This window comes from Lissotriton vulgaris, chromosome 4_1, assembly GCF_964263255.1.
Source record: "Lissotriton vulgaris chromosome 4_1, aLisVul1.2, whole genome shotgun sequence".
NCBI lineage: Eukaryota > Metazoa > Chordata > Amphibia > Caudata > Salamandridae > Lissotriton > Lissotriton vulgaris.
This window is the reverse complement of record NC_141691.1, coordinates 67,864,529-67,890,411: the sequence shown is the minus strand read 5'-3', so window position 1 is coordinate 67,890,411 and position 25,883 is coordinate 67,864,529. Positions and strand designations below refer to the sequence as shown.

General features: G+C 49.1%; 1 protein-coding gene across 2 annotated transcripts in view; it reads right to left on the bottom strand.

The window, feature by feature from the left end:
• Positions 1-25,883, bottom strand: part of EDA (ectodysplasin A) — a 1,522,411-nt gene that overhangs the window by 507,948 nt on the left and 988,580 nt on the right. For both annotated transcript variants that reach the window (XM_086918330.1, XM_086918332.1), the window contains exon 4: positions 22,922-23,119. In XM_086918330.1, the coding sequence (XP_086774456.1) occupies positions 22,922-23,119 (198 nt within the window). The remainder of the gene's footprint in view (positions 1-22,921; positions 23,120-25,883) is intronic.

The following is a 25,883-nucleotide window of genomic DNA, read 5'->3' as shown; positions in this document are numbered from 1 at the left end:
TGAAAGTACCTCCTTTGGAAAGCCCACTCTGGAGAATACTGCCAGCAGGGCCCTTGCCACAACAGGTGCTGTTGTGGTCCTCGGGTGAATTGCCTCTGGATACCTGGTGGCATGATCCACTACCACCAGTATAAACCTGTGCCCAGATGCTGTTTGGGGATCCATTGGTCCAACAATGTCTATCCCAACTCTTTCAAAGGGTACCCCCACCACAGGTAGTGGTATGAGGGGGGCCTTTGTGGTGCCACCTGATTTGCCACTGGCTTGGCAGGTGACACAGGAGTGACAAAACTCCTTGGTGTTCTCTGACATGTGAGGCCAGTGAAAGTGAGGGACAAGTCTTTCCCTAGTCTTGTTCTGGCCTAAGTGTCCTGCTAGGGGAATTTCATGGGCCAAGGTGAGAAGGAAGCCCCTAAATTGCAGAGGTATAACCAACCTACTGTTAGCACCAGGCTTGGGGTCTCTAGCCTCTGAATAAAGGAGCCCATCATCCCAATACACTCTATGGGTACCTTGAGCATTCCAAGCAGCCTCAGCATCAGCTTGCTGTCTGAGGGGTTAAAGAGAAGGGCAAGTGAACTGAGCCTGCCCCAGATCTGCCCTTGAGGGTCCCCCTGTCCCCAGAAACTCAACCTGATCAGGTTCAAGCTCTTCAGAGACAGTCTCCTCTTGGATCACAGAATCAGCCTCCTGTGAGGTCTGATCCCCAACCTGAGGCAAGTGGGAAGGCACTGCCTTAACCCTCTTGCTCTTCCTCTTGGGTTGTGGTTGGTCTATATTTTCAAGATCCACCACAGGTTCAGGTAAGCACTTCTTGGCCCGGGACCTGGTTACAGCAAGGACATGTGCTGAAATACCTAACATCTCTGCATGAGTCCTGTACTCCACTTCTGACCATTAAGAATTCTCTAGATCATTGCCCAAAAGACAGTCAACTGGGAGGTCTGCACTCACAACAACTTTCTTGAGGCCATTTACCCCTCCCCAGGAGAAGTTAACAACAACCACACTATGTGTAGTAGTGGCATTGCTAGCGTTGGTCACTAGGTAATTCTCACCTAGTAAAATTTGTCCAGGGTCCACAAAGTTAGGTGTCACCATAGTGACACTGGCACATGTGTCCCTGTAGGCCTGAGCCAGTTTCTCATTGATCAAAGGCGTCTGCCTATACTTGCCAAAAGTATTGGGACTCATAGTAGTGGCCATGGATACGTCCACATCATAGAGCAGAACTGCCTGAGTAGGGATTCTGACTAGGCCAGACTCCATCTCAGTACCATGGGTTAACCCTACTATACCCTTTGGTTGTGTACCACCACTGCTGACTGTACTAGGGGGTGCAGGTGACTTAGGGGCTGCAGTGGTAAGGACTGGATTTTTCTTGGTGCATTCACTACCTCAGTGTGAAACTGATTTACAGGTATTGCACCAAGGTTTCTTTGGGCCATCATTCTTCTTCTTCTTCTTCTTTCCATTCTGGGAACCACCCTCCTTATTAGAATTATTTTGGGGGCCTGAAGAAGACTTCTTGTCTTTCTCTTTATTATCTCCACCCTTCTGGTCTGCCTTTTTCTGATCACCACCTTGGTTCTGATTTTTCTGCTTAACCCTGGTTCTGACCCATTTGTCTGCCTTCTTTCCCAATTCTTGGGGAGAGGTCAGATCTGAGTCAATCAGGTGTTGATGCAACAACTGGTTCTGGCAATTATTAAGGATCTGTTCTCTCATTATTAGATTGTACAATCCTGTATAGTCTGCAACTTTACTTCCCAGCAACCACCTTCCAAAGCCTTAGTGGCACAATCAACAAAGTCAGTCCAGTCCTGAGTCTGAGCTTTTTGGGTATCTCTGAACAGCAACCTGTATTGCTCAGTGGTTAAGCCTAACCCATCAATAAGAGCACTCTTCAGGACAGTGTAGTTTTTAGCTTCCTCAGGTCTAACAGTGAGGAGCTTATCTCTCCCTTTCTCAGAAAAGGAGAGCCATAAGATTGCAGCCCACTGGTCCTGGGGAACCTGCTGTACCATGCAGGCTCTCTCAAGAGCAGTTATCCAATTGTGGGTGTCATCCCCATCTCTGTAGGGGGGCACAATCTTGCTCAGGTTTCTATGGTCATAGGACCTGTCTTTATCTCTAGGGATAATGTTGCTGCCACCAGTGGAATCTAATCCACTTAATTTTTGCTCCCTTGCTAAAGCAAGTTTAGCTTGGGCCAGGGCTACCTCTTCCTTCTCTATCTGGAGTTGGACAGCTCTCATCCTAGCCTCATGTTCTCTTCTCTGGGGGGAAGTCATTCCCCTTTTTGAGATCCCCTTGAGGCATTAGAATGATTAGAGTCCCTGGACTGGAGGGAGATCTAATCCTTCCATTGCCATGGCTAAATCTACTATTGGGCCTGGACAGGTGGACACCTCCTCCATTCCCATGTAGGCTTAAGTTGGCCTGCTTCAGTATTCCAACTTGAACCTGGTCATCCCCCCTTTGGTCATCTGACTCATTTCCATTCACATCCTCTTCTACCTCTGCAGGTTCAACTTCTGGGACATCAATGTTATCAGGGGGCTTTCCCTCTTCTACCTTACTTGAAGGACCTGAAGCAGATTCCTTCTCTAGATCAGCTTTCTCTAGGATTGCTATAAGGATAGGGAGTGGAGTTGTGACCCCTTTTCAGCCCCCTTGAAGTGCATAGGGCACTCACGTCCTTGTGGCTGAGTTTTTCATAACTGGATGGTGCCTTTGGCTGGTCACCCACAGGTAGAGAGCTTGATGCTTCACCTGTGCCAGGCATGACAAGTGAGGTGTAAGTGGTGCACTTACCTACACTGTTTTCCTACTGGAACCTTGCTAGTGAGTTGTAGTCAGGGTGTGCTACTCCCTTTAGTCTACAACTACTAAGTTCAGTAGAACTTAAGAATGCTAAGCTTTTGTTTTATATGTACCTATAGTACTTAATGTGATCTTTCAAATGATATAAAGATTGCAATGGTAGAACAACAGCAAGCTCAAATCCCAACCGCTGCACACCAATGTGAGAAGTTGGCCTGATGTATGATGTCCACAGTTCTGTGGGCACCCTGTATCAGTCCAAACAATCCCTTATCGTGGTGGTTGTAAAGTCAACCTTATAGACAAGCTATCCTAGGGGTAGCATGGACTAAGCAGTCTTAGGCTAAACTCAAGAGGGCATGTGAAGCCAGCTGTTTTACCATATGCAATCCTGTAATATCAAATGAAATGGCAGCACACAAATTATATATTATAAAAATATATGTATTAATTACTAGAATAATCCTCTGTACTCTTTATGAGGGCAGAGGCACAAGCGTTTAAACAAAAGCACAGTTAAACATTCAAAAGTTGCACAATTTTGGATAGGCCCGGTGGCCACTCAAACCATATACTAAAATAGTGGTTAAAGTACCACCACTCAAACAATGGTAAGGCCTAGGGCGTTGTGAATCGCGGGGACTACTCGGGACTAACAGTGATGAAGTTGGTAGAGGCCCGCGGGACACAGGTGCAGTGCCTAAAGCACACGCATGCACCAATGCAAAGTCAATGGCGCGTAAAAGTTAAAGAGTTACTGTTTTGGTAGTCTTCCGACTGGAATAGAATTACCCCACTTTAAACTAGGACACTAGAGGTGTAAACCACTACAGGAGCACCGGTGTTAGTTTGTTACCTCACCCACAGGAAGCGGGTGCATAGGTGCCAAAGTGTGTCGGGTTTCGTCGTGGAGATCTATGGAGCCTGGAGATGAAGATGCTGCAGGCGCCAGGAGAGAAGAGTCCGGTTGGATCCAGGGGTGGATCGAAGATGTAGAGTACCTGAAAGCAGAGGGGACAGAGTCTGGGTCTCTAGCCAGTGACCAGGATGGAACCAGGAAAGAATCAGGCGATGTCGGGCGCAATCAGGTGGTTGTCGTGAAGCATGACTCCGCTGCCACGTGGACTCTGGGGTATCGACGATGACCAGGAGTGGAGCACGAGCTGTCCCACGAAGGCTCTCGCTGTCGGCGGTGTCGGCTTCCGGATCGGAGCTAACAGACCTTGGCAAATGCAACCCTCGTAGGGTTCGAAGATCGCTTCTTACTCGGACCAGCAAGGTTAGAGCCGTGGCTCCTTTTTAGGGGAGCGAGGGCCAGTCTGGAGCAACCAGACTAGCAGTGTAAATTGTAAGGTTTGTCGGTTCTGGGGCCACTAGCCAACGGGCAAGCGACCGGACCAACGCGTCGAGCAGTAAAATGCAAAAGGGCCCCACGCAGCACTCGATGAGTGTGGAGGGGAGATCTTCTGTGCACAAGCTGCTCGGGGCTGGGGCTTCTCAAACCCCAATGCACAGCTTCGAGGGTGCCTCGGGAGCTGCACGGTCAGCACTTCAGTCTTTTCAAGATGGCCGGCTCCACGCTTCACGTCACCTTCACGGGTCTCAGATTCGCTGGGACTGTGGATCGGGCTGTTAGAAGTCAAGGAAGCTGGGTCTTGTCGATCTCTGTCGCTCGAGTTCTGGCGGGAACTGCAACAAAGCAAACCGTTGGGCGCTGGATGGTGCCTGTTTGCACAGGGTGGTCACTCCTTGACCACAAGGGAGATTCTTCAGTCTTCCACGTCGAGTGGGATGTCAAAGGGTCCAGAGTTCTGTATCAAAGTTTCGTTCAGGATAATCTAATGCTCCTGGGCACAGCTCCTACCTTTATTCCAATTCAAGGGGCTGGATTACCTGCTAGGTCCCTCCTATGGGTGGAACTCAGGAAGGGGGTGGTTACACCCCTTTCCCTTTGTCCAGTTCTGCGCCAGAGCTGTGACTGGAGTGTCCCAGCACCGGTTTGAACTGGACTATGCATGGGAAGCCTTGTGCTCCCCAGGCAATGTCTAGTTTCATTCAACCCTCCCTGCTACAACCCACTACCTCCTGTCTGGGGTGGTTTAACACCTCCCTGTGACAGGATACCAATTGCCCAAGCCTCCCCTGCCGGAGCTTCGGTCAGCAGCAGGAGGCCAGACTGGTGTCTGTGGCAGCAGCATCCATTTTGTGGTGCTGGGGCTTTAGTTAGATTTAACCGCGTTTAAGCAAAGTAATATGTCTTCTCCCTCTAGAAGGGGGGAATGCTACCCCCGTCACCAGGACTGGCGAGGGGGTAGTATTCCAAAGCGTATGACACCTTACACAACATGTTTTGATAAAGCCAAACCAAAGTTAGCAAATAAGCGCGAGGATTATAAAGCACTTAAGAGTATATGGTATGGCAATATCCTAGAACAGCTAAGGGAGTTGGTCCCGACAGCTGTAGACAGGCTCAGCTCATGCTAGAGCACCATCTCACATATAACCAAGCACTCTGCCTCCAGGATTGTTAAGGCCTGCCATAGGAGTGACTTATAGGTATATATGTGTCCAGATATAGGTTTAGATATAGGTATACTATATCTAAGCAAGGGGTGATTACACGACCTTGCCCCAGCTGAGTGATCAGCCAGTTGTGTCAGTTTGGGTAGCCAACCAGGGGTGGCAAAAGATATGCTGCAGCCCCTGGTAGGCCTTGGATACACCCATGCCCTGGGTACCTATAGTACACTGTACAGGGGCTGATAAGGTGAACCAATGTCTAATTGGGTAGGTACCTAAAGTACATGGATGTGAATTTAGAGAGAGAACAGCAGGCTGTGGGTCTGATTAGCAGGCCCACAGCCACATTATGTCGAAAACCAGTGAAGCAAAAAGCTAAAATCTGGGGTGACCATAGGAAAGCAGACCCTACTCTCCTACAGCTTTAGATATAGTATACCTATATCTAACCCTAAAATGGACACATATACTCCTATAAGTCATCCTATGGCAGGCCTTAACAATCCTGGAGGCAGAGTGCTTGGAATTATGTGAGATGGTGCTCTAGCATGAGCTGAGCCTGTCTGCAGCTTTCGGAACCAAGTCCTTTAGCTGTTTCCATGATAACGCTATACCATATACTCTTAAGTGCATTATAATCCTCGCGGTTATTGCTAACTTTGGCATAGCATTATCAAAACATGTCGAGTAAGGTGTCATACGAATTGGAATACTACCCCCTCGCCAGTTCTGGCAACGGGGGTAGCATTCCACCCTTTTAGAGGGACACAACATGTATATAACTGTGAACCCCGGTTAAAGTTAACTCGAGTCTCAGCATCTCAAAATGGATGCTGCCACCACAGACACAAGTCTGGCCTCCTGCTGCTGGGAGTCCTTCCAGCGAGGGAGGCTTGGACAAAGGGTTTCCTGCCTTGGGAGGTGCTAGCACCACCCCAGAAAATGTTTTGTGTATTGAGGTAGGACAGGCTGAAAGGAATGAGACATGCCTGGGGCACACAAGGTGTCCCTGTGCATACCCCGGTTCAAACCAGTTGCTGGGGCACTCCAGCCCCAGCTCAGGCTCGAAACCGGACAAAGGATAGGGGCTGTAACCACCCCCCTTCCTGGTCCCACCCATAGGAGGGACCTAGTCACAGTACAGCCCCCTTTAGGAGAAAAGGTAGGAGCTGGTCCCATTCCAAATTATATTATCCTGAATTGAATCTACAAGAGTTCAGAGGTGTTTTGTTAGTAATAAATATCTTGTTTATTTTCATAACAACCTGTGTGGTGTCCTTTCATTTGGTATTCAAGGGGTTTTATGTGGTAAAACAGCTGGCTTCACATGCCAAAAGAGTTTAGCCTAAGACTGCTTTGTCCATGCTACCATTAGGATAGCTGGTCTATAAGGTTGACTTACAACCAATCACCATAAGGGTTTTGACTGATACAAGGTGATCCCTAGAACTAGTGAGCATCATATATCAGGCCAACTTCTCACATTGGTGTGCAGCGGTTGGGATTTGAGCTTGCTGTTTTTTTTACCAAATATAATCTTGAGATATCATTTGAAAGATCACATAAGATACCATAGGTACATATAACAAGCTTAGAAATACTCGGAACCAGCTTTTGTAGTAAATAGGGAGTAGCACACCCTGACTACAACTCTTAGCAAGGGATCAGTAGGAAATCCTATAGTGTAGGTAAGTGCACCACTTACACCTCACTAGAAAGCATGTCTATCACAGGAGAGAACGCAGTGGCTCCGCCTGTGATTAGTGACCCTCCACACGTCCTTTCCAGATATGCAGCACTCAGCTTCCAGGAGATGAGACAATTGTGTACCTCCAGGAAACTGAAACAGGCTGCCAACCCTACCCTTCCTTTCCTGTTAGGTCTCTTAGAGACATATGATGCTGGAAGGGCTTCTAACCCAGGCCCCTCTGATCCTACAGATGGAAGCATGCCCACCTTAGAAGGTAATCCTGAGTCTAACCTCCCTGAAACAGAAGATGTAGATGGTGGGGAAGATGGGAACTTATCTGAGGAAGAGTAGACAATGGCCAAGCTATAGTCAGCAGACTTACTAGGGCCAACTTAAGCCTACATGGGGATGGGGATGGAGCTGGGGGAGCACCAGACCTATCCACAAGCAGGCCTAACCTTGGGAATAGACAAGTTAGGTCTCACTCCAGAGGCTCTAACAGATCTATTCACTCCCATGTCTCTCAGGCATCTTCTCAGAGAGGGATGACTTCCCCCTCAGAGAAGAGATCATGAAGCAAAGATGAAGGAAGTGAGTCTGAGGATCCAAAGGGAAGAACTTGCCCTTGCCAAAGCAAAACTTGCCTTTACCAGAGAGCAGAAATTGAGTGGGTTAGAACCCACTGGTGGAAGCATTATCACTAGAGATAAAGACAGGAGTTTTGATAATAGACACCTGAGTAAAATAGTGCCCCCCTATAAGGTAGGGGATGACATCCACAAATGGATGACGCCTCTGGAGAGGGCCTGCACAGTACAGCAGGTACCCCAGGGTCAGTGGGCAGCTATCTTGTGGCTCTCCTTTGAAGGTAAAGGTACAGATAAGCTCCTCACTGTTAGAGCTGAGGGTGCTAATGATTACCAAGTCCTGAAAAATGCACTGATTGATGGGTTTGGCTTAACAACTGAACAGTACAGGTTGATGTTCAGAGACACCCAGAAAACTCAGTCTCAGGATTGGACTGACTTTGTTGATTGTGCCACTAAGGCTTTGGAAGGCTGGTTACTGTGAAGTAAAGTTACTGATTACACAGGATTGTATAATCTAATTATGAGAGCAAATCTTAAATAATTGTCAGAACCAGTTGTTGTATCAGCACTTGATTGACTCAGATCGGACCTCTCCCCAAGAATTGGGAAAGAAGGCAGACAGATGGGTCAGGACAAGGGTCAAGCAGCAGAACCAGAACCAGGGTGGTGGCCAGAAGAAAGCAGACCAAAAGGGTAATCAGAATCAGCAAAATGACCAGAAGTCTTCAACAGGGCCCCAACAATCTAAGGAGGGTGGGTCCCAGAATTCCCAAAAGAAGAAGACTGATGTTCCAAGAAAACCATGGTGCCAATACTGTAAAAGTAAGACTCACTGGTTTAGTGAGTGCACCAAGAAAGGCACAGCTCCTACCACTACTGCCCCTAAGGCACCTGCAACCCCTAGTACAGTTAGTAGTGGTAGTGCACCCCCCAAGGCTATAGTTGGGTTAACCCTGGGAACTGAGGCTGTTCTTGTTTGTAGTGGGGACATGGATATGACCCCTACTTCTAAGTCCCAGTACTCAAATACAGGCAAACGCCTTTAATAAATGGAAAAATGGCTCAGGCCTACAGGGACACATGTGCCAGTGTCACTATGGTGACACCAAACTTTGTGGACCCTGATCAGGTAATACTAGGTTCAGACTACCTAGTGACCAATGCTAGCAATGTCACTACCAATCACAGTATGACAGTTGTTAACTTCTCCTGGGGAGGGGTAACTGGCCTCAAAAGGGTTGTAGTTAGTTCAAACCACCCAGTGGACTGTCTTTTGGGCAAGGATTTGGAATCCTCCTTATGGTCAGAAGTGGAGTATAGGACTCGTGTGGAAATGTTATGTTTGTCAGCACATGCCCTTGCTGTGACCGGGTCACAGGCCAAGAAATGCCCAGCTGAACAAGTGCTGGATCCTGGAACAGAGGACCAGACACTACCCAAGAGAAAGAGCAGTAGGGTTAAGGCAGTGCCTTCCCCCCTGCCTCAAGGTGAGAATCAGCCCTCTCAGGAGGCTGACCCAAAGACCCCAGAAGGAACTGTCCTAGAAGAGCTTGAACCTGAACAGGTTGAGTTTCTTGGGACAGGGGGACCTTCCAGGGCAGACTTGAGGCAGGCACAGTTAGACTGTTCCTCTCTTGAACCCCTCAGACAGCAGGCTGCTGCTGAGGCTGCAGGGAATGCTACAGGTACCCACAAGGTGTACTGGGATGATGGACTCCTATACTCTGAGGGAAGAGACCCCAAGCCTAGTGCTACCAGGAGGCTGGTCATCCCCTTGTCTATGTGAGGTTTCCTTCTTACCTTAGCCCATGAGATTCCCCTTGCAGGTCATGTAGGCCAGAACAAGACTTGGGAAAGACTTGTCCCACACTTTCACTGGCCTCATATGTCTGAAGAGACCAAAGAGTTTTGTCGCTCATGTGTCACCTGTCAAGCCAGTGGCAAATCAGGTGGCACGACAAAGGCCCCCCTTATACCACTACCTGTGGTGGGGGTACCCTTTGAAAGAGTGGGGATTGACATTGTTGGACCAATGGACCCCCCAACAGCATCTGGACACAGATTTATACTGGTGGTAGTGGATCATGCCCCCAGGTATCCAGAAGCTATTCCCCTTAGGACCACTACAGCTCCTGTTGTGGCCAGGGCCCTACTTGCAGTTTTCTCCAGAGTGGGGTTTCCTAAGGAGGTTGTCTCTGACAGAGGTGCAAACTTCATGTCAGGATACTTGACTGCAATGTGGAAGGAGTGTGGTGTAAATTACAAATTCACCACCCCCTATCATCCACAGTGCAATGGTCTTGTGGAGAGATTCAACAAGACCCTAAAAGGGATGATAAAAGGGTTAACTGAAGAGCTTAGGCGAAGATGGGACATCCTTTTACCCTGCCTTCTGTTTTCTTACAGAGAGGTCCCACAGAAGGGGGTTGGCTACAGCCCTTTTGAGCTTCTATTTGGGCATCCTGTAAGAGGACCCCTATGTCTTGTCAAGGAAGGATGGGAGTTACCTCTCATGAAGCCTAAACTTGACATAGTGGACTATGTACTTGGTCTCCGCTCCAGGATGGCAGAGTACATGGAGAAGGCATCCAAAAACCTTGAGGCCAGCCAAGAACTTCAAAAAGCTTGGCATGACCAAAAGGCTGTCCTTACTGTTTACCAGGCAGGACAGAAGGTGTGGGTGTTGGAGCCAGAGGCCCCAGCAGCTCTCCAAGACAAATGGTCTGGACCCCACACCATCATTGAACAAAAGGGAGAGGTCACCTACCTGGTGGACCTTGGAACTCCCAGGAGCCCTCACAGAGTACTTCATGTGAACAGGCTCAAGGCATTTGTTGACAGGGCGGACATGGGCTTGCTCATGGCCACAGATGAGGGACAGGAGGAAGAGAGTGACCCTCTCCCATACCTGCTCACTCAGAACCCTGATGATGGGTCAGTAGATGGTGTGGTCTTTTCTGACAGCCTCTCTGAGCATCAGCAAAAGGTTTGCAAAAAGGTTCTTCAATCCTTTAGACAAATGTTCTCTCTGACCCCCAGTCAGCCAAACTGGTGCACCCATGAGGTGGACACTGGTGACAGTCTGCCTATAAAGAGTAAAATCTACAGGCAGCCTGACCACGTCAGGGACTGCATAAAGAAAGAAGTACAAAAGATGTTGGAATTGGGAGTCATTGAATCCTCAGAGAGCCCTTGGGCTAGTCCTGTAGTTCTAGTGCCAAAACTTCACACCTAGGATGGTAATAGAGAGATGTGTTTTGTGTAGACTACAGGGGTCTCAATGCTGTCACTAAGACAGATGCCCATCCAATACCTAGGGCAGATGAACTCATAGATCAATTGGCTTCTGCCAAGTTCTTGAGTACATTTGACCTGACAGCTGGTTATTGGCAAATCAGACTAGCTGAGGATGCTAAGGCCAAAACTGCATTTTCTACCCCAGGAGGTCATTACCAATTTGTGGTGAAGCCCTTTGGTTTGAAAAATGCACCTGCCACTTTTCAAAGGTTGGTGAACCAAGTTCTTACTGGGTTGAATGACTTTTGTGCAGCATATCTAGATGATATTGCTGTCTTCAGCTCCACCTGGGAGGATCACCTGATCCACCTGAGGAAAGTTTTGGAGGCCCTGCAGAAGGCAGGCCTCACTATCAAGGCTACCAAGTGCCAGATAGGGCAGAGTCAGGTTGTGTACCTGGGCCACCTTGTAGGTGGAGGCCAGGTTCAACCATTGGAGAGCAAGATACAGGCCATAAAGGACTGGGCTCCTCCGACCACCCAGACACAGGTCAGAGCTTTCTTGGGCCTGTCTGGTTACTATAGGAAATTTGTCAGAAATTATGGGACCATTGTGACCCCACTTAATGACCTGACAAGCAAGAAAATGCCTAAGAAAGTTCAGTGGACAGTTAGCTGTCATAAGGCATTTGATGACCTAAAGCAGGCCATGTGCACTGCACCTATTCTCAAGAGTCCAGACTACTCCAAAACTTTTATTGTCCAAGCAGATGCTTCTGAGTTGGGTGTGGGAGCTGTTCTATCTCAACTGAATAATGATGGTCATGACCAGCCCATTGCTTTTATAAGTAGAAGGCTGACCCCTAGAGAGAAACGTTGGTCAGCTATTGAGAGGGAGGCCTTTGCTGTGGTTTGGGCCCTGAAAAAGTTGAGGCCATACTTATTTGGAACTCACTTCAAGATTCAGACAGACCTGGGGCGTGGCCAACTGCATGGCCGGGTGAGACGTGCCTCGGCGCAGCTCCCGGCAAGACTGCATAAGATCCGACGATTAAACTACCCGATCTTGACGAAACTCTGATGTAGGCGATTGAGGAGGTAGCGGAAGGCGTACAGCACCTGTGGAGAGCGCCAGCTCCGTTCTACATCCGCGCAAGGGCGAGATATTAGACCTGAACCCTCCCGAGTGCGGAGAATCTAGGCATCCAAGATGGCGGCGCCCGGAGCTCCCGAGACCCTCGGCTGAAGCGTCGGTGAGGACAGCGGGAGGTGTTTCCCCACTCGCACGGAGGCGGAAGACTCTGGGCATCGCTTCGTTCCCCGCCGGGATCCCCCCCTCCTCCCCCCCGGGCGCTCTCGAGGATCCGAGACACGGGGACGGGCTGGGACCTGTGAAGCCGGGACCTGGATTTGCTGCTCTCTGATCCCCGGCTGGGCTGTCCGGACTGTGCGGCCTGCATAGGGTGGCCCCTGGGCCTGTCGGAGCTTTGGGGAGGCCGCGGAGGAGACGGAGACAAGGCGGCGACCTGAGGAGACTGAGCGTGGTGGGTGTCCGGCCCCCCCTTTCCCCCCCCCCCCTCCGCCGGCGGCAACGGTGAGAGCCTGCGGGAACCGGGGTTAGAGCTGAGAGAGGCGGGCGGACCTGGGACCGACTGCTGTGGGCGTGGGCTCTCTGCTCGGCCCCCCCCGGAGTACATTGGGGACCCTTGAAGGCCTCTGACCACGACGCTTGCCCCCGTGGAGAGCAACAGAGGGGGGTCCTGTGGGCAGACCCGGGAGAGTCGCGGACTGTGCTTGACTCGCCGAGCTGGTTCTGGTCGCCCCACTGAGGAAGGTCCACGGGTCCTGAGAGCGTATCATAAAAGGCCAGCAGTGCGGTGGGGACACGTGGCTACATACCAGAGGAACCCTACATATATATCTTATTGCGGAGAACTGGGACCACTGCACCCCCTTCCCCCCTGCTTTCATGATACCGGCAGCGGGGGCCCTTTGGTGGACGTCATGGGCAAAAGAGACCCGGCGCCGAGGCCGGCCAGGCAGGAAACCATCGAGACCTATGCTATCACGCGGACGAAGAGAGAAACGGCCGTGGGGGCCCGGGAAGCCCACACAGACACTGCAATGCTCCTTGAAGCTATACAGGCCTCGATGACAGACATCCAGAACTCAAGAGCAGCACTGGAGACCAAGATAGGAGAGGTGGGTTCAGAGGTCCTCCTTCTACGCCAGGATTTCAGGAACCTATCGGACAGAGTGGGCACGGCGGAGACCAGGATCTCGGAAGCGGAGGACTCCCTTACCTCCCTCAAAAAAGATATGGCGATGCGGAGAACAGGGCACGCAGAAACAACCTGCGGTTCATAGGTCTGAGAGAGGGAATTGAGAAGACGGACGCTGCAGCTTTTCTGCACTCATGGCTTACATCTGTGTTCCCACAGGCTCACTTCTCTAACTGTTTCGTGATTGAAAGGGCGCATAGGGCCCTCCTAGCAAATCCACTGGAGGGAGCGAGATCACGCCCGATCATCGCAAGGTTCCTCAACTATGCAGACAGGGATCTTATCCTTAGAGAAGCCCGAAAAATGGGAGAGATCAAGCTTGAGAACACTGTCATCATGATCTTCCCTGACTATAGCCAGGATGTGCAAAAGCAACAACGCTCATATGACACTGTGAAGGCTAAACTCAGAGAATTGAACATATCCTATATGCTGCTCTTCCCGGCGAAACTGAAGGTCCTATTTAAGGGCAAGTCACACTTCTTCAATCGCCCAGAGGAGGCCTGGCACTGGCTGGAGGAGAGACCGTTGCTGCGAGAGGCGGAGGAGGAGGGACGCAGAATCCGTAGTGAGCTGGCGGCAGCCAACTTCAGGAGAAGCCCGACCAGGTCGCAGAGAACACGACGTCATTGTGCGGGCAGACAGACGAAGCGGAAGCCATACCCGCCCCACCAAGTAGCGAGCGGAGAAGACCGAGGAGGTGACGACGCCGCCAACAATGAGGACCCTGCTTTGGGATCCAGATTCAGGTGCCTGCTTCCGACGTCAGGAAATGTGACGGAACATGAGGATGATGCGAATATCTCAGACGTAGAGGAACAGACGGAACAATCCCTGCACCTGTTGGCCGTTGCCATCCGAGAACTGGAGCAAGGGGAGGCTGGCAACGCAGAGGCTACTGAAACAGAAATGCAGGACTCCCACTCCTGAGAAAATACAGGACTGAGATCCAAAATAGCAGTTCTTTGCTTTGGGACACGCAAGTAGCACTTTTTGTTCTTTGGGGTGGGCATACACCACTTTAGGACTTGAGTTTGGACAGCTAGACATTTCTTAGCTGGGGTTGTTTGAGGGGTGGGCGACAGACCTTGCTGCCTGGCAATCCAAGCCGTCGATGGTTGTACGGGCGGGATGGCCGGGAGGTACAGGTGGGGCGGGGGGAAGGGGAGGGGTTGTTCATACAGTTTGGTTGTTTGAGAAAGGGAAGGGGGGGTACACAGTTGGGTGAACGCAGTCATGGGTGTTGGTGCAATCTGTGGCTTTCTGATACGGGCGACCGCCCGCCTCGTCTGACCTCACTGCCTTGATGGCAAGTAAACTGTTGGCACGATCTATGGACACTGAGAAACTGCACGTCCTGACATGGAATGTGAATGGACTGGGTAACAAGATAAAGCGGGGACTGGTGAGCAACTATCTCAAGAGAGTAGGCCCAGACATCATTTTCCTACAGGAGACACATCTTAAGGGCACGGCCTGTGCATTCATAGCAAGGGGTAGATATAAAGTACTGGGGCATGCGGGATACACGACTGACTCTAGGGGGGTAGCGATTATTGTTAAGAATACTTTCCCATTCCGTATCACACGTACGTGGGGGGACCCACTAGGGACATGTGTAGGGGTGCAGGGGACTTGGCGTAGACGCACCTACACTCTTGTTTCAGTATATGCACCTCCCAAATTGCAGGCGAATACGCTGAAGATGCTAGCGACCATACTCTTAGACACCTCAGATACCATACAGATAGTGGTTGGTGATTTTAATGATGTGATGGATAGGGGTCTAGATAGATCAGGAGCACCGAGCACCCGAGGAAATCAGACTCCCCTTGCCCAAATGATGTCCGCGATAGGCCTAACCGATGTCTGGAGACTGCTGCACCCAGACACTACAGCATACTCATTCTACTCGGCTGCGCACAAGGTGTTTCCAGACTGGATTATATATTCATGCCTAGGCAGGAACTAACCATGGAGGGCACGGCGGAATACTTGGCGAGAGGTCTCTCAGACCACTCGCCGCTACTAGTGTCGATGGGCCGTTCTGGATACAGAAGGGAGGCCTCGTGGCGTCTTGCCGCTTGGGACCTAACAAATAAGACAATACTTAAGGGCATTAGAGCAGATGCACAGGTATACCTGGCTGAAAATGATAGGTCGGTGGACTCGGCAGTGACCTTGTGGGAAGCTCTGAAGCCAGTGATGAGAGACAGAATAAGTGGCAGATTAGGGGAGGAGAAGAGGAGGCTACGGGAGGAGGTGGGGAATGTTGAACGGGATATAGTGGAGCTGGAGAGAGAACACTTACTTACAAAAAGCACCACAACCTTACGTAAACTGCTGGACAACCAGAGACGCTATCGGGATCTGGTGTCGGAGTAGCAAGAACGCAAAACCTGGCCACACTCCACCGACTCTACAACGTGGGGGATAAGTCGGGTAAACTTCTAGCCTGGCTCAGTCGGAAGGAGAGAGCGGCGCGGTGGGTAGATGAAGTCTTAGATGAGAAGGGGAGGACTGTGTGCTCAGACCCCCACATTGCGAATGCGTTCGAGGCCTATTATGAACGCTTCTACGAAGCCAGACACTTGGGCACGTGCGAGGATTCTCTCCACTATATGTCACGGGTCGATCTGCCTGTGGTGGACGCAGAGGCCCTACCTGCGTTAGAGGCCGACATCTCCTTGGAGGAGGTAAAAGCCGCCATTGCCGGACTAAAGCCGGGCAAAGTACCGGGACCAAACGGTTTTCCTCCGGAATTCTTTAAGGGCACGGCTGATATACTAGCACCTCACCTGAAAAATCTTTTTCTTGAAGCGTGCCAGGAGGGAGGGCTGCCCGCTGACCTCACCATGGCGACCATAATCCCTATACACAAAGAGGGCAAGCGACGCGAGGACTGTGCCTCATGTTGACCCATCTCCCTGTTGAATACGGAGGTGAAACTCCTTGCCACGGTCTTGGCGCGACGGATGAGGACAGTAATACCCGACCTGATACATTTAGACCAAACTGGCTTCCTACCAGACAGGGCCACGAAATTTAACCTCAGGCGCACGCACAACTGGCTGCAGGAGGTGAGAGATAGGGAACTGCCACATTGGTTTCTTTCCTTGGATGCCGAAAAGGCCTTTGACTCGGTGCATTGGCCGTTCCTAGAGGCCGTCCTACAAAAATTTGGTTTCGGCCCAAAATTCCGAACGTGGGTGCGCCTTCTCTATACCAACCCGTGAGCCAAAGTAAGGGTAAACGGAAAGCTCTCCCGCGAAATATCAATCCAAAGAGGCACTCGACAGGGCTGCCCTCTATCGCCGCTTCTTTTCACGTTAACAATTGAAGTACTGGCGGCCAGGATTAGGCAAAACCATAAGATCTCAGGATTCCGGGTCGCAGACGCAGACGGGACCCAGGAGAAATTGTCCCTATACGCGGACGATGTCCTTCTCTACATCACTGACCCAAAGACCACAGTGCCTGAATTGTTCAGGGAGCTGGACTGCTATGGCAGTTACTCCGGATATGCTATAAACTGGCACAAGTTCGTCCTTTTCGACCCCAGAGGGGATGCACATGGGGAGGCTATTCCAGACAGGCTGGTGGTGTCCGCGGAGGGCTTCCAATATCTGGGGGTATACATCACGCTGGACAGGCAACTGTCGCGTCACAAAAATGTAGAGAGAATACTCGTGAACTCAACATCTGATATGGACCGCTGGCGCCAGCTCCCTTTGACACTCCTGGGCAGAGTGGCTATATATAAAATGATAGTATTACCCAAGTATTTGTACGCCCTACAGAATGAATATTACCTAATCCCAGACAGCCTAATAAGTAAAATTCACACTGACCTTCGAGCTTTTATATGGCTGGGTAAGCAGCCGAGAATAGCGCTGACCACCCTCCAACGCCATCAATATAGTGATGGAATCTCGCTCCCTAATCTTGAAGCCTACTATTGGGCGGAGCACATGTCCCCCATTAATGACTGGCTCCATGCTCCGGCGGACCACCCTACGTATGCGCTGGAGCGTAACAAACTATCCCCACATAATCTGCTGTCATATTTATACAGCAGACCGGCGAAGAAGTCATTGCTCCCGGCCACGAGCATCACACTCCGGGCCTGGAGAATGGCCACGAGACGCACAGGGTGGGATAAGAAGCCTCCCCGGCAAACTCCACTCTGGCAATGTAAATGGCTCCCCGAGCTGCATAAGCTTACCGGCTTTCAGTGGTGGGATGATATCGGAATTTCCACGATAGGAGATGTCATTGCTAAGGGAGAACTGAAACCCTTCGCGACCTTGCAGGCAGAATATGGGCTCTATCGCTCGCAGTTTTTTAAATACATCCAACTGCGCCATGCATGGAGGGCACAGGCTTTGACTCTGGAGGGTCTTCCTGATTATGCCACACTAGAAGGTAGACTACTACAGGAACAGATACCGAACAAGGCTGTATCACTCACATATAAAACACTTACCAACAACATGCTGGGAGATCTGGCGAAGCTTAGGGACACCTGGGAGAAGGAAGTAGGAACACTTGAAGATATCGACTGGGACATAGTCCTAATGCACCCGAGGGAGGTGGCTATTAAATCCCGGCTCCGCCTTATTCAATACAACGTGCTTCATAGAACATATTTCGATAGGGTGCGATTACTCAAAATGGGGAGAACATTAGATGATAAGTGCCTACAATGTCAGCATGAGGGAGGGGATTTCTTCCATATAATATGGGCATGTGGTAGAATACAATCCTACTGGACCCTCATCTTTACTGAACTAAGGGATGTCTTGTCTGTGCCGCTTGAACAGGAGCCCAAATTGGCCATCCTGGGAATGACTAATGATGTTGACCTCCCCCACCCCCTACTGGTGTTCCTGACCCTGGCCCTGGTAGTGGCAAAACGTGACATTGCAAAATATTGGGGGGCAGTGAACGTCCCTACTGTGGAGGAGTGGAGAAGAGGGTTGGACCTCTACATGGCGGCAGAGCGGGTGACGTATAAATCAAGAGGCTTCCCGAGAAAGTTTAAAAAGGTCTGGTTGAAGTGGAGACATTACCATGGGCTAGATGGAGGGCTGGGGTGGGGGAGGCACGTGACTGCGCCTAATGCTGGAGGGAAAGTCGAGATGGAGCTGAGGTGCACGTCCTGAGTGGAACTTGATGCAACAGAAACACACTGATGGACGAACTTTACTTGTACCAATTGTCTACCAGGCGCGGGAGGGAGGGATGGGGATTGAAGGAACTATATGATGCTGCTACCATGACTGTACAGTTAAGTTATGAACAAAGTGTTATTAAGCCGAATTTTCATTCACAGTAAATGTTTGTTATGGGGGGGGAGGGGGGGAGGAAATATAACAGAAAATGCGGATGGCTTACATCTGCAATAAAAATAAAAAATAAATAAAAAAAAAGATTCAGACAGACCATAAGCCCCTCTTGTGGCTAAATCAAATGAAGGGAGAAAACCCCAAACTTCTTAGGTGGTCCATTTCCCTACAGGGGATGGACTTTACAGTGGAGCACAGACCAGGCATGCAGATGGTCTCTCCAGGTATTTCCACTTAGAACAAGAAGACTCACCTGGTCAAGGTTAGTTTAATGTCCCTAAGCTTGGGGGTGGGTTATGTAGGAGAGCAGGGTCTGCAATCCTATGGTCACCCCAGATTTTAGCTTTTTGCTTCACTGGTTTACGACTTTCCCTGGCTGTGGGCCTGCTAATCAGACCCACAGCCTAGCTGTTATATCTCTAAATTGACATCCATGTACTTTAGGTGCATTTACCAATTGGTATTGGGTCACTCTTGTAAGTCCTTGTACAGTGTACCATAGGTACCCAGGGCATAAGTGCACCCAAGGCCTACTGCAGCATGTATTATGCCACCCCTGGCTGGCCATCTAAACAGACACGACTGGCTGGTAACACAGCTGGGGCAAGGTGGTGTAATCACCCTTTGCTTTAGATATAGTATACCTATATCTAACCCTAAAATGGACACATATACTCCTATAAGTCACTCCTATGTTAGGCCTTAACAATCCTGGAGGCAGAATGCTTGGAATTATGTGAGATGGTGCTCTAGCATGAGCTGAGCCTGTCTACAGCTTTCGGAACCAAGTCCTTTAGCTGTTTCCATGATAACGCTATACCATATACTCTTAAGTGCATTATAATCCTCGTGGTTATTGCTAACTTTGGCATAGCATTATCAAAACATGTCGAGTAAGGTGTCATACGAATTGGAATACTACCCCTTCGCCAGTTCTGGCGACGGGGGTAGCATTCCACCCTTTTAGAGGGACACGACATGTATGGAACTGTGAACCCCGGTTAAAGTTAACTCGAGTCTCAGCATCACAAAATGGATGCTGCCACCACAGACACAAGTCTGGCCTCCTGCTGTTGGGAGTCCTTCCAGCGAGGGAGGCTTGGACAAAGGGTTTCCTGCCTTGGGAGGTGCTACCACCACCCCAGACAAGATTTTGTGTATTGAGGTAGGACAGGCTGAAAGGAATGAGACGTGCCTGGGGCACACAAGGTTCAAGGTTATACCCCGGTTCAAACCGGTTCAAACCAGTTGCTGGGGCACTCCAGCCCCAGCTCTGGCGCGAAACCGGACAAAGGATAGGGGGTGTAACCACCCCCCTTCCTGGTCCCACCCATAGGAGGGACCTAGTCACAGTACAGTTCCCTTTAGGAGAAAAGGTAGGAGCTGGTCCCATTCCAAATTAGATTATCTTGAATTGAATCTACAAGAGTTCAGAGGTGTTTTGTTAGTAATAAATATCTTGTTTATTTTCATAACAACCTGTGTGGTGTCCTTTCATTTGGTATTCAAGGGGTTATATGTGGTAAAACAGCTGGCTTCACATGCCAAAAGAGTTTAGCCTAAGACTGTTTTGTCCATGCTACCATTAGGATAGCTGGTCTATAAGGTTGACTTACAACCAATCACCATAAGGGTTGTTTGGACTGATACAAGGTGAGCATCATATATCAGGCCAACTTCTCACAGGCAGTAATTACAGTTCTTGACTTCATGGTCCGGATAGAGACAGTAAATGCATTTATTGTGTGGATCTTCATGGAACAATCTCAGTTTGCCACAGGATGAACATTGTCTAAATAAAGATTTCTTTGAGGAAGACATTTGTCAAGTGGAAATGAGCTATGAAGTGGAAAAAACTGAGCAGAGCTCAGGGAGACTCCCTTCACACGACGTGCGGTAGAAAATCTGAGGACTTGGGCTTCTGAGGAGAAGGTTCTAGAGTGTGCTGTAGCCTGATTGGCTGGAATGTGAATGAATGAAAATGAATGAATGAATGAATGAATGAAAATGAATGAAAATACATTTCTACAGCGCAATTGCTGCCCTGGGGCGTCCAAGCGCTAGGGAACCAGAGGGGGATGTAATGAGGCTGACAGAGACTGGGAGGAGGGGGGAAAGGGACTGAGCATGATTACGGAGATTTGAATAGATGGGTTTTAAGTGGACCATTAAAATGACTCTAACATGTTACTAAAGTGAATTCTCCCTTAGGCTGCTATGGGCCTATTCTGTTCTATGGTACTTTCTTAACTTTATGATATCTTTATATCTTATTGCTCTATACGCCGACGTGCTGTTTCAGTGCTGTGCTGCAGTTGAAACCCTATCTGGATGGCATCCAGGATACCATTAGATTCCAAGAACAGAGACAAATGTTTATTAACATGCTTCTCCACTAGTTTACCAGCTCCCAGAATTAACCAGATAGGACTATAATTCCCTAAACAAAGTGGGTCCAGGTTAGGCTTTTTTAGCAGGGGTTTCACTACTGCATGTTTCCACACAGAAGGACCTAGAACAATAATTTATTAAAGATTAAGTAGGTCCAGCAGAACTGGAAAGAAGAATTTCGATCCTTGTAAAAGAATATAGGGAGGGGTGGGATAGAGAGGGGAGCCTGACTTCACCTTGCTAAAAAGCACTGAAATCCGGTCTGGAGTGATATCAGGAAATGTTAGTAGGCAAATCCTAGAATTCTCCTCTGCCACCCCACTTGGAGTAGGATCTGGTTCCCTTTTAATATTCTTGAAGGAGTAATAGATTTCTGTAATATTTTTTAGAAAGAAATTTGCTAGGTTATTATAACGAGCTATGGTAGACTCTGGTAGTGAGCGGTCTGATTTAGAGTCTGTCAACTATTTAAATATTTCCCAAGGAAAATAAGATGTTCTGTTGATTTTAGATTTATAATCAAAAGCTTGGCAGATCTTGTTTCTAATAGCCATGCAATATTTCTTCTTACAATGCTCATCATGTGACTTTCTTCTTCTAGCCTTTTACATTATTTCCTTAAGATCAATAAATGAGGGGCAAACCAAGTGGAAGGTTTACCCTTGTGACTCACTTTTTGGGCTTCAACTGTGATAACCTGATCTAAGGAATGTTTGACCCAATCATTGTAAATTGTAAATTGATACTTGTATAGCGCACTACTCACCCGCAAGGGTCTCAAGGCGCTTGTACGAATACCGCTGTGGAACCCATCCTGACTTTCCCTGTGAGGCGTCCACTCCTGGGTACCCCCAAGGTGGAGGCCAGGCATCCTTAGCATTGTGGGGGCCGTTGTGGAGATTAAGCAAGCTATTGCCCAGAGTTGCAGAGTGGGACTCCATGATTGGAATAGGCACCGAGGCGAGAATTATCAGGTCCGTGGAATTTTGAGCCCAAGACCCGCCGAGGCGGGGAATTGAACCCTAGTCCCGGGCTAGACCTCTGCATCAGGGTCTGCCGCTCTAATCATTGAGCCACACTTCTCCAATCAGCAACCTTATCATTAGCAAAGATAGGATGGTGTCCCAGTACAAGCCTGGAGGAGTTGAAAGTAGTATCTCACTCCTCAATAATAAGTTTAGCCCATCAACGATCCCTCCACAGAGCTGGCAGTGGGGGAGAGGCATCCCCATGCAGGAATATTGGGTTCAAATAATGATTCAACCACAACACTAGTAGAGGATCCGCAACCTTAAGATTAGGGTAGTTACTGAAAACTGGGATAATAAGATTCCTTTCACTTTTTGCAACAGTTGTAGGGAACCAAAGTTCTGCAATAGCCCTGAGGACAGGGAGTTACTGGTATCTTCAACATGCATTTTTGAACAGGGTGTAATTAGGCTTGCTAATCACTAAACTAGCCATAATTTCTGGAAGAGCCTGAGAGAAATGAGCACATGGACCAAGGGGGAAATATATTCAAACTCCTGAAAAAGTGAAAGTCGGGCTCAAAGAAATAGAAAAGGAGAGGCTCTCACAAACAGGAATACGTAATAGATCATAAATACATTTGAGAGACTCTTTGAGAATGATGCCTGGTACCTAACCCGTTTTTGTTCGAACAATCTCTCCGGCATATATATTATCCCAAAGGTAAGGCTTGAAATATATCAGGCATTGAATTTTCACACAGCTACGCTTCTGTGAGGAATACATCCTCCAGGAGAGAAAATAAATCAAGTTTATGGTGAGACAGTGACCTTCAATTAATCATAAACATGCAACATCCTTACCGGATTTTCCTAGCAACCTAAAAGCACGTAGTGAGCGAGTGAGTAATTCTTGAACGGAAACTCAGATTAATTTAGATCAATAGAATGAACGTGCATGCAATCTACACTCCTTTTAGGACTAACCCATGAGTCGCGATATGCCAGATAACAATGAATATTGAATTATTTGGAGACTAAAACACTGGCAGAATCAATGAAGAGCATACCTGAGGGTCCTTGCACCCCTGGTGGGCCTGGAGGACCTGGTGCTCCAGGGGGTCCTGGTGGCCCAATTGGTGTAGACCCTGGAATTCCAGGGATACCAGGAAATCCAGGGGGACCTTGAGGTCCAGGAGGGCCAGGAGGACCAGGAGGACCAGGTGGCCCTGTTGGTCCAGTTGGGCCAGGAGGTCCTGTTTTTTTACCTGCAAAATATAAGTGTCTGGTAAAAATCTTGGTCTGGCAAAAAGCACTGGGATATTATTAGATGACTTTGAGAAAAGATGATACACATTTTAATACGAACACCATGTTTATTCAGTAAATAAAGGTGGAGTAAAAGAAGAACAGAAACCAGAAGAAATTCCCATTGCAAAACAATGCAATAAGATAAATGGCTAATATCTGCCAGCGATGAATACAAACAACAAGCTACTTACCCCTGTTAATGCTCTTTCTGGTGGAAAGCCTATCTAAGTGTAGATTTCCTACCGTTTGAAATGCCCCAGGAACAAAACTGGATCCAGAAAGTTTTCAGTAAATAGATGGCACTTTTTGATTACATGATATGCAGAAGTGCTGCATATAGGCACCCCTCCTGCACACTGACATCTGGTAGCAACTAAGTATTTGCCACTCTTAGACAGAGAATAATGTGAAAACCACAATGTTTCAGGGAAAACATATTTCATGAACTACAAATAATAGTCAAGAAAAGGGTACCCACAAAAGAAATTCTTTAAAAACATTATTATTAGAAAATGTGTACACAAATAACAGCACAATACAATTTACAAACCAAAAAATTGTGCTCACAATGTTATCAACTGGGGATTTCTGGCCGCGCCGGACCAGGAAAAAGTCACACGATCAGATTGACTACAATGGACTGCTACAGGGACCCAGCGTTCTACAGTTCCTACGAATTAAGTAGGACTGCGTATCAGATCAACATGCATTTTTAGAATATAAAGACTTGGTCCACACATACCATCAGACAGAACATGCAATTCCTAGCTAGCAAACAGTGCTCCATCTAACTTTTAAACCATACCATGGTACCAAATGTTATCAGCAACCTCCAACACGACAACTATAAGGGGGGGCGCTAGAGAGCCCACGGCAAGATGGCCACACCATAGTGCAGCTCGGCCGGCCGTGAGTCAACAACGCATCACAATCCTGATTTAATGTCAGAGATATAGCCATTAAATGAGTGGCACAGCCCTGTAAACATTGAGGGCATCAGAGGACGCCAGTAAGACACACCGGAGTTGGTACAGAGAGGCTCTACAGCGGATCGGCCCGGAGGCGATCGAGCAAATGGCGGCTGCCTCATAATGGCCGAGACCACAGAGAGAAATCAGCGCATTCTCCACCTACGTCGATGGGTGTGGGTCTGACAGCTGAGGCAATAAAGCCACCGCACTGTGGAGTCGGGTCCCGGGCTGCGATAGATCGGTGAGCAGCAGACGGAGACCACATAGGTGAGGGGCGGGCCACACCGCCTGGACCCTGCGGTGTTGCCCGGCTGCTATGCGCAAGACTTTGACCGTGCTGTGGAAACAAGGTGTGCGGTGCGGAAGCAGCGGAAGCAGACGGGCATTACGTACTAGCGCCATGGAGCTGCCATCGGCCCTGAATAGTGTGTGGAGTCTCTTTGATGCATTACTGCTGAGGCAAACTAACTGCAGAGTACGGAAGGAGCGCTGAAATGGCCTATCGACAAAGACAAAGTCATAGCGGGCCCACTGAGTTGCAGAGCCCGCCCCCACAAACGAAGCCCTCCCTGGCACTGGAAGTGTCGGCAATTCTAAGCCACTGACCAGCGTATTGGCAAATAAAAGCAAGGGAGGGAGCATACAGACAAGCACTCCATGCTGCACGATATAGGCGTCACTGACCACGCGCCTCTAGAGTGGGGCGCGCGGACAGCGGCAAAGGGACTTCTCGACACTGGTTTCCTGTGGTTTACAGATCTGTGGCGTGTATTGGGCGGACTAATCACATGTAAGCCCAGTCCTCAGGTCATATACTTGTACCCTAAGGGCCCGCCTCGCTCACAGTGGATAGCAGCAACAAGTTCTGAAGGGGAAACTAGACAAGGCACAACTAAAGTTGTTATTTGAAACCAAAAAGGTCACCCACACCACTAGTGACTCTGCGTCCAACATGGACGACCAAGGCACAAGCCTAGATGAGCTCGCAGCCACATTGGTGGCCGTACAACAAAGCCTGCCTACCTGGGATGGAAAGATAGAGGACCTCAATCTCAGCATAAATCACATATCCACCAAATTGGACCAACAGGCGAATTGGATTACAGACGTGAAAGCCCGCGTATCCACGACGGAGGACACGGTGCACGGGCTACAAACAAAAAGTCTCAACTTAGATAAAGTGATGGCCGTCATCCAGGCCAAGAACGAAGAGCTTGAGGCGCGTTCCAGATGGAACAATGTCCGCATTACAGGAGTGCCGGAGTCGACAAACACAGGGCGCATGGAACAATATGTTGAAAATCTACCTACGGAATTCTTTAGGGCGGCAGAACTGTCTAACATGCTCATAGTCAAAAGATCACACTGAACACTTGCACCACAACCACCACCAAGGTCGCCATCAACAACGATTGTGGTCAGGCTCCTAAATTATAGAGACCCCAATGTGATTCTAATGCTGGCAAGAGAAAAAGGTACCATTACATCATCAAGGAAACGTACTACAATTCTTCCCATATTTCACACTGGTGGTGCAGACGGCCCGGCGGGAGTATCAACAAGTGAAGACCTGTTTCCAGAAGGCCAACATAAATATGCCATGCTCTACCCGGCTCGGCTCAAAATAATGCACAAAGGCAAATACAAGATCTTCACCATTCCGAAAGCAGCCATGACTCACGCCAAGTCACTGCTGAGAGACGACCGACAGAGTCAACAATCCGATGATGATGAAGGAAGCTGTCCACTG